General features: G+C 45.4%; 1 protein-coding gene across 1 annotated transcript; it reads left to right on the top strand.

Annotated features, from left to right (window-relative positions):
* The first annotated feature begins 222 nt into the window (after nucleotides 1-222).
* Nucleotides 223-6,290, top strand: RHNO1 (RAD9-HUS1-RAD1 interacting nuclear orphan 1). Its single transcript, XM_089671744.1, has 3 exons — nucleotides 223-415; nucleotides 689-982; nucleotides 5,427-6,290. The coding sequence occupies exons 2-3, from the start codon at nucleotides 815-817 to the stop codon at nucleotides 5,994-5,996; spliced, it is 738 nt and encodes a 245-aa protein (XP_089527870.1). The 5' UTR covers nucleotides 223-415; nucleotides 689-814; the 3' UTR covers nucleotides 5,997-6,290.
* Nucleotides 6,291-9,406: the final 3,116 nt, after the last annotated feature.

The following is a 9,406-nucleotide window of genomic DNA, read 5'->3' as shown; positions in this document are numbered from 1 at the left end:
CGTCCTGTCAAGTGACCAAGCAAACCAATGGCGGCCCGCCTGCGTTCTATGTCATTGCTAGCCCTACCAATGGTTGAACGGTTCACCGCGTCTCCCCATCAGCAGCCAATCGGCGCACGGCCATTTGGGGAAGCAGCAGCTGGGGCCAATGGCGGGACGGAGTCTGGGTGTCCCATGGGACTGCAGCCAATGAGAGGGAGAGCTAGCAGCGAAGTGGGGCGGAGGCAGAGGAGACAGCCGGGAGATTTGTGTGATGAGGCGGGTTGTTTGTCATAGAAATCAATCAATCCGGTGTTTCCAGAGGGGCGGGATCTCTTTGTATGCTGCGGGAACTACCGATCCATTGTACACACATGGACTCTCTAAGGAACTGAGGCGGGGTGATATCACCCATAGCAACCAGAACAGGCAGCAGGTATCACCCATAGGCTTTGTACTACCCATAGCAGTGGGCGGAGATCCCCTCTCAGTTGGTGTCCCCATTGTTAGCTTTCCCCTTACTTCCTTTTCTGGTGACAACTGTACAATGTTGGATGTTAGCAGTCCCCAGAAAAGTGATTCTCCCCAATGGGGTCACACACAGCAATAAAACCCTGGCAAAGCTTGTAACCCTTTCACACTCCATCTATCTAAAGAAAAAAAAAAAACCATTGGCATTAGGTAGGCTTTAATGTTTCATGTTTTTCAGATTTGGGACTTGCTTTGAACAGTTAGCCGTCACCTTCCTGCAGCCACTGGGTATTGGATCTGTGTATAACCCATCCTCCGCACCATCTCACCATGTGGTTCCCACCTGGCCAGGATCTGAGTGTTCATGCCTGCCAAGAAGCGGACGGCTTGTAACCCGCGGAAAGGACGCCTGATCTTTCTGGAGAGCCCACAGCAGGGGCCCATTCATGAGTATGGCACGGCTCCACCCAAGGCAGAAAACCCCATGTGTGCGCCCACCAAGCCCTTGGATGACCACGCGTCCACGTCTTGGGTAAATCTACACTGGGCATACGGAGGAAAATAGAATGTTTGTTTTGTATAGAGTAGGGGACTAATGACTACACAGAGAGGACTACTAGTTTCCAGGTTGTTTTTAAGGGGCCCTGAAGGGCATAAGTGCAGCTGTGGAGAGATTTCCTCTCTCTTCCTCTTGTGGCTTCAAGAATAGAAGTGAAGGGAAATCTTCCCAAAGGAACGCAGACAGCAAATAAAAAGCTAACCTGTTTTAACCCTTTTTTTAAAGGAGAAGTTCGCCTTTGGGAACATGTTACATGTTCCACCTGGTTTTAGGGTGGAACATGTAACATCCCTATACTGGATGAGGGTGCATGTCCCTGAGCACCAATTAGCCAATTAATAAATATAAGATGTAATCTTTATTAGGATTTTTATAAAAAAATGTATATACTGAACTGTATTCAATTCAAAACCTTATAGACTGGAATGCACTGCGCTACAATCTCATAATCTCAATTATTAGCCAGTAGACTCATCCGCTGCATCCAAATGGTTGTCAGCATCAAGCCAAGTTAAATTACATACCGTTTTTGGATGAAGTTGTGACTAAAACAATTGTTGTTTGATCATATGCCTATCAGGTAAGATATATACACTCTCCACTGAAGAAATGAAGTTCCCCCAGGAAAGAACTCAATAGGTAATATGATCTATCTTGCTACAGATATGTAATACGGGTACACTCGTCCATGGGCCTCAATACAAGCCTCTAATGGACAAACCCCATACATCACCATATCCAGTCAAAAATACCTCACAATCTTGGGGAATGCAATGGTTTCCAGGGTTCTGCAGACAAAAATAATAAATGCACATTTTCTTTTACCTACAAAAAAAAAACGTCTGGCTCAGGACCTGCTGACAAAATCCTGCTGTAGCCATTGACAACACAGGTGTGCACCTCTTACCCGAAACAGGCTAGGTGATGTATGTGTACGTGATCCAGTTTGCCTGTGCCGTCCACCTGCAGTAAGTGTACTGTGGGCAGGCAGAAACAGGTTAAGAAAAAAGTCATATTCTGGGCATCCTCTGCAACAAAAATGTTAGTTTTGGTGAGATGCTCCCAAAAGGTTAATCTTATCTAAAGGGATTCAGACCCTGCCACTTTCCTCATTAGAGCCCTGCAAGTGCAGCAGCTGCTCAGTAATGAAAACGTCACTCCCATTTACATTCACTCTACACATGGACAAAAATAAATAAACGGATTTCTTCAGAGTGACAAAGTTTGTTTAAAAATCCTTGCAATGTACATAGATCACCCAGATGGGAATGGTTCTTCAACAAAAGTGAAGTTACCTTTTAACCACCTGCCGACCGCAGATAGCCGAATGATGGCTACACTGCAGCTGGCCAGTTCTGGGAAAGCGTCATATGACGTCCTCCCAGAATGCACTTTCCTATGCGCCTCCGGCGTTCTCCATGATCGCTGTGTCCTACGGACACAGCTGATCACGTGATGTGGTAAAAGGCCAATTACAGCGGCCTTTTACCACGTGATCAGCCGTGTCCAATGACGCTGATCACCGGGAAATGCAATTGCCGGTTCTCGGCTGCACTTTCCTCATGCTGTCAGAGCGTGAGGAAAGTGCTGCCGAGAACCGGCAGTTGTCAGAGCAGGGATCGGCACCGATCATCAGGGCACTGATGATCAATGCCCAGCAGTGCCACCCACCAGTTCTGCCTACCTGTGCCCACCAGTGCCACCCACCTGTGCCCATTAGTGCAGCCCAGTGGTTGTGCCAGTCAGTGCCCAGCGGTTGTGCCAGTCAGTGCCCAGCGGTTGTGCCAGTCAATGCCTAGCAGTGCCGCCAGTCAGTGCCCAGCGGTGATGCCAGTCAGTGCCACCTATCAATGCTGCCTATCCGTGACACCTCATTAGTGCTGCCTATCAGTGCCGCCTATCTGTGCCACCTCATTAGTGCTGCCTATCAGTTCCCATCTGTGCTGCCTATCAGTGCCACCTATTAGTGCCCATCAGTGCTGCCTCATCAACGCACATCAGTGAAGGAGAAAAATTACCTGTTTGAAATATTTTATAATAGAAACAAAGAAACTTTTTTTTTTCAAACTTTTTGCATTTTTTTGTTTATAGCGCAAAAAGTAAAGTGCCCAGCGGCAATTAACTACCACCAAAAGAAAGCTCTATTTGTGAGAAAAAAATGATAAAAATGTCATATGGGTACAATCTTGCATAACCGCGCAATTGTCATTCAAAGTGCGACAGCGCTGAAAGCTGAGAATTGGCCTGGTAAAGAAGGGGGTATAAGTACCCGGTAGGCAAGTGGTTAACGTGGTTCTAAAATCAAAAATTTTCTAGCTGAAAGCATTGCCTGCATTCAAATGTAAATAAAGGCAAATTTTTTTTTTTTTTTTCATGTTGGATAGAGTAAGAAAGGGTTATAACTCCTGTCATATTATTATTAGTATTATATATATATATATATATATATATATATATATATATTATATAATATACATTTTTTTTTTTTTGCCATCTGTGTCCTGTTGGGAAGATTTTCCTTCAATTCCTGTTCCATACTCAAACCATGAAGTAAGAGGGAAACTTGGGGTGTCGCCTGAACTAGTGTCTCCATTGGAAGATTTCACCTCTACTTCTCTTCTGGATGACAACCCAAAGCTTAGGACTTTCTTTTACTTTCACTTTTGATGATGGCTGTAAACAGAACACAGGGTGAATCTATAACGGGGACATAGACAGCAATACAAACCTGACAGGTGTTCTAATCCCTATCCAAAACAAATGTTGCCTTTAGTTACACATTATGGTAAAAAATGCCCTGCTATCTTTTCTTCCCACCCCATGCCTGTATAGTTTGCAGACTCCTCTCACCGATTGAGTGTTGTCCTGGCTGCAGCACTGCTCCTCTCAATTTCTGGTCTCACAGGAGACCCAAAGAGCAGCGGGATCCATAGGCTTCCACTGCTGTCAGCCAAACTGCAGTGTGGAGGGAGCGGGTGTACGGTATACTGGTGCTGTGTGTTTATGGACGCACACAACCCAGATCTGAAGTGCATGTGCAAGGGTGCTTCCATGACGCCCAGCTTAAAGCGGAGTTCCACTCAAAAGTGGAAGCTCCGCTTCTTTGCATGCTGGTAGTCCCACTCATGTCAATTTTACATCTGTTGGCATTTGGGGACCCAGAGCCCAACAATAGCAGATTGGGAGCAGCGACTCTGTCCATGCAGCTGCTGCATCCCAATTGACATGACCGGGACTGCTTGCATGCAGATGCACAGAACACCTGTGCATCCCGTGAGGGCAAACAGGGCCCTCTCATAGGTGTACATTTTAGTATGCCCTTGTAATGAGGCCTTAACCTCTTCCCGTCCGGCCCATGTCGATAAACTGCCGGATGGGAGTGCTGCCGATGCGAGTGGACGTTTCTCAATGTCCCCTCGCATCCATTGCCTGTGCGCGCTCCCTGGGAGCGTGCGGCACTGCAATCAGTGCCACTGTGTCCGGAAGACACAGCAGAACACAGATCGCTGTACGGGATCTCTGTATGAGGTCCCAATTCATGTGATCACTGTATGGCCAATCAGTGATCACATGAATAATAGTAAACAAGATGTCACTTCCTGACATTATTGCTTACTACTAGTGAAATCTGTGAATGATCACAGAGGTCACATGGTACAAGGCTATTCACAACAGCCTTGTACCATGTGACAAGCTGTGACCAGTCACAGCTCGCACAGTATTTCTCAATGGCTGCAGGAATGCAGCCAGAGAGAAGGAGACATTATTGCTTTTACAGCCTTTATGGGTGTAAAAGCAATCGGTGTAAAAAAATAAAAAAAAAATCTTCCTCACCCCCCACAAGTAATACAGTGTCAGTATTGTACTGCTAGGGTGACAGTATGTTAAAAAAAAAACATATTTAATAATATAAAAATGTAAAACAAAAATTTAAAAATGTTATCATTTTTGGTTATAAACTAGTTTGGGTTATTTTTTTACTAAAAAGATATTCGAATACATTTTGGCAAGATTTATGAAGAGAGATTATTTATTTGAAAAATTTTATGAGTAAAACACTTTTTTTTCTTTTTTTTTTTTTCAAAATGTTTGGACTTTTTCATTTATATAGCCAAAAAATAAAAATCCCAGTGGTGACTTAATACCACCAAAATAAAGTTTTATCTGTCTCAAAAGAAATGCTAAAAAATTCATATGGGTACAGTGTTGCATGACCACGCAATTGTCATTCAATGTGTGATAGCGCTGAAAATTGGCCTGGACTGGAAGGGGGTGAAAGTGTCCGCACATGAAGTGGTTAAGCATACAGTTTATGGGGTAGTAAAGCTGGGATGGAATGCCTCTGTATACGAACCTGTACTTTCAGGTCTCTTTGCTGGCTGTCCAATGACTGACTATATCCCTCTCTCACACACAGGTGTCTCCACAATTTGATCCAACTGTAGAACTGCATTTCCCAGCACGACGTCATCTCCGCCACACATCCTCCAACAGCACTTTACAGAGCCGCCCTGGTGACACGAGTCGGAACACGCTCAGAGTGCCAACAAGGAAACCGAGTGTCTGTAAATTCCCTTCACTATCCTTCACCAGTCAGAGCACAACTAATGTAATACAAACTCAGTCATTCTGTGCCAGGAAGCGGCCCAAGCAAAAGCTGGTTCTGCAAACCCCTGTGCCGGAATCTCCTCCTCAGCGCTCATGTAATGACACTACAAGACTGCCAGATATACAGACTCCAGATAAAAGTCCGACACGAACAACATCCCTGGTGCCTGCTACAGCTGACCTGCCAACTCCGGTCTCCAGGAGAGAGACCACACAGGGTGCAGCCAACACACCCCAGGGGAATGCGCAGGTGCTGGCAGAGGATACTCCAGAGCATGAGTACGGGGTCCGTGTAACATGGAGGAGACGGCAGGGACTAATGAAATACTTGAAATCGAGGGGCAGGCTACAAAGCAGCCAGATCAAGGTGAAGCTGTAAGATTCGGACTTCTGTTTGTAAATAGAACTCATGATATTCTAGCGATGAAATGACAAATGTTAATAGAAAATTATATTAAATTTATGAATGCACATGATTCCTATACTGACTGATGCAGATGTCTTCTATCCAGTAGCCGTTAACTTCCAAGTAAGGCGCCATCAAAATCTGCCTTTGAAATGGTTTTCAGAATTCTCATTGCTCAACTTTCATTTATGCAAATGTTAGGTTATTGGCTGTCTTGATGTTTGGTTCTTTTTTCATAGTATTATTAAACCCACAACAGTAACATCAGTTTGTATATGTAGAGCATGCTTGATATAGTCACTGTGGAACCTAAGGGGTTAATGCTCTGCGTTGTGTAAAAACGCTGTTTAATCCTGACTTTCTGTTCCTCCCCTTCTTCCAGTGCCCCCCTCTTATCTCATGATAAGAAATATTGTCTGGAGACACTCTGCACATGCTCAGTTTGGTGTGTATTGCTAGAGAGGTGTTTTTTTTTTTTTGAGAGAGTGCATGTGATCAGCACAGGGCCAATCGGCACTGTCCAGACTGAAGTCCAGGGTTTTGCATCCTCCTAGAGCTGAAAAAAGAACTCCTCCTACAAGCTTTAACCAGTGTTCTGCTGAACACTGATAGAAGTCACAAGACTGCTCTGACTGCCGATGAGAAAAGGTATTTAGCAGTTTATATTTACTAAAATAATTGCATTTCCATGTTGTGTGTACTGTGGGAGACCAGATATAGTGAATGCAGGGTCCTGGGTTTAGTAACACTTTAAGGTTAAGCACATTTATCCTTTTTGTCATTGACTTAACCTTCTCCTTTCCTCACCATTCTCCTAGTCTCCATTTGTAATGATAGATGTGACCAGCGCTCTCAAAATGATCAAGTTCAATATTGTCTCTGTATTACTGAAAATCAGATGTCACATATCCATCAACTTCTTCCGGTGAATCCAATCTTTCTATATAGTGATCTCCAAAAAAAGAAATATAATATAAACTAGAAAAGGTACAATTTCTGGGGAAATTGTGTGAAGTGTTCTTGCATCCAACCGTAACCAAGTGATTGATGAAATGTAAGCAGTGCACATGGCCAGCCTGATAGAGAAATGCATTTCAACTTGTATTTAGCCACTCACAGTCCAGCCTGGTGACTCAGCTGCCTGGTGAGTCATCGTTGGTTGCTATAGCAACTCACTCAGTCACAGCAAGCTTAGAGGGGCTTTTATAAACAAACTGCTCCAACTTGCCAACTTCCCTGGTGGTTGCCATCTTCAACATCTTCGGACGCTTTCCCCCCCCCTTCCAGTCCGGACGCTTCCCCCCCCCCCCTTCCAGTCCGGACGCTTTCCCCCCCCCCCCTTCCAGTCCGGACGCTTCCCCCCCCCCCTTCCAGTCCGGACGCTTTCCCCCCCCCCCCCTTCCAGTCCGGACGCTTCCCCCCCCCCCCCTTCCAGTCCGGACGCTTCCCCCCCCCCCTTCCAGTCCGGACGCTTTCCCCCCCCCTTCCAGTCCGGACGCTTTTCCCCCCCCCCCCCCTTCCAGTCCGGACGCTTTCCCCCCCCCCCCCCCTTCCAGTCCGGACGCTTTCCCCCCCCCCCCCCTTCCAGTCCGGACGCTTTTCCCCCCCCCTTCCAGTCCGGACGCTTTCCCCCCCCCTTCCAGTCCGGACGCTTTCCCCCCCCCCTTCCAGTCCGGACGCTTCCCCCCCCCCCCCTTCCAGTCCGGACGCTTTCCTCCCCCCCCCCCTTCCAGTCCGGAAGCTTTCCTCCCCCCCCCCCCCCTTCCAGTCCGGAAGCTTTCCTCCCCCCCCCCCCCCCCCCTTCCTGTCCAGGGCAATTTTCAGCTTTCAGCGCTATCACATTTTGAATGACAATTGCGCGGTCATGCAACACTGTACCCAAATGAATTTTTTACCATTTTTTTGAGACAGGTAAAGCTTTATTTTGGTGGTATTTATTCACCCCTCGGATTTGTATTTTTATTGCTATGTAAATGAAATGTCCAAAAATTTAAAAAAAAAGTGTTTTTTTTAATAAAATTTTGCAAATAATATTTCATCATAAATCTTGGCCAAAATTTATTCAGTTTTTATCTTTTTAGTAAAAAAAAAAAAATCCAAATTAGTTTATAACCAAAAATTATAATTTTTAAACATTTTTTTTTTTACATTTTTATTTTATTTATATTATTTTTTATTTTTTTTTACATACTGTCACCCTAGCAGCACAGTGTTACCATGGTGACACTGTACTACTTGTGGGGGGTGATGAAGATTTTTTTTTTTACACTGATTGCTTTTACACCCATATAGGATGTAAAAGCAATCATTTCTCTTTCTCTCTGTGTGCATTCCTGCACTCATTGAGAAGTACTGAGTGAGCTGTGATTGGTCACAGCTTGTCACATGGTACAAGGCTTTTGTGAATAGCCTTGTACCATGTGACCTCTGTGATCATTCACAGATTTCACACGTAGTAAGCAATGATGTCACAAGTGACATCTTGCTTACTACTTTGCATGTGATCACTGACTGGCCAATCAGTGATCACATGATCGGGACCTCGTACAGAGGTCCCGTCCGACAATCGGTGTTTCACTGTGTCCGGAGGACACAGCGGGCACCGGATCGCGGTGCTGCGCGCTCCCAGGCAGCGCGCACAAGCAGGGTGCGGGGAGGCCGTTTATAAACGGCCACCCGACCCTGCAGTGCCACCGTCCGGCCGTTTATATGTAACGGCCGGTCGGGAAGTGGTTAAAAGTATAAATGAGACTCGCAAGACATTTTGATGTATAGTATGTCTCTGAAATATTAAAAATGAAGGCAAAGTCGCAGTTTAAAAATGCCCCTTAAAATTTGAGGTGGCTAGAGTGGAGTTTCAATGAATGTCAATGGGCGGCGTGAGTTGCAAACAAATGGTCATATTGTGAAAACTATCAGGACTATGGCTTAGCCGTGGACATTTTTAGTGGCAGCCGGGATTGCTGAACGTTTTGATATAAGATATGTGTAGGTGGGCTTGAAAATGAGGGAGAGATGGCAGTTTACAAATCATGTTCTGATTTTTCAGCTCACACTCTAGCTTTTGTCGGCTCCCACTCTAGTATTGAACATTCCGCCATTCATTCCTATGGGACCAATTTCACCACAAAAACGGCAATATTTCGTGAACCATTCGGGGAAACGTTCCACAAAGTGATAGCCCACCAATCGGAACAATCTGCACGTTTACGTATATTACTGTCTATGTAGTGTAAACACTGTGGGAGGAGTTATGGGGGTAAATTTGGCTATAATAATAGGAATGTATATGTGAGATAACAGGGAGGGGTCTGCCATGCAGGAACACCTAAAAAAGAGAGGCAGGGAACAACGCTCAACTTCCAAGTGTTCTGGAATGGGGC

This window comes from Staurois parvus, unplaced genomic scaffold (genome assembly GCF_062004578.1).
Source record: "Staurois parvus isolate SC_StPar_1 unplaced genomic scaffold, SC_StPar_1.0 ptg000114l, whole genome shotgun sequence".
Classification (NCBI taxonomy): domain Eukaryota; kingdom Metazoa; phylum Chordata; class Amphibia; order Anura; family Ranidae; genus Staurois; species Staurois parvus.
The sequence above is the reverse complement of the archived record's forward strand: the minus strand, read 5'-3'. Positions and strand labels throughout refer to the sequence as shown.

Bases quoted from the DNA above. Each gene is read 5' to 3' on its own strand.
- RHNO1 (XM_089671744.1), top strand. From the start codon at position 815: ATGCCTGCCAAGAAGCGGACGGCTTGTAACCCGCGGAAAGGACGCCTG. The intron at 983-5,426 runs GTAAATCTACAC...TCTCACACACAG, and splicing joins ACCACGCGTCCACGTCTTGG to GTGTCTCCACAATTTGATCC.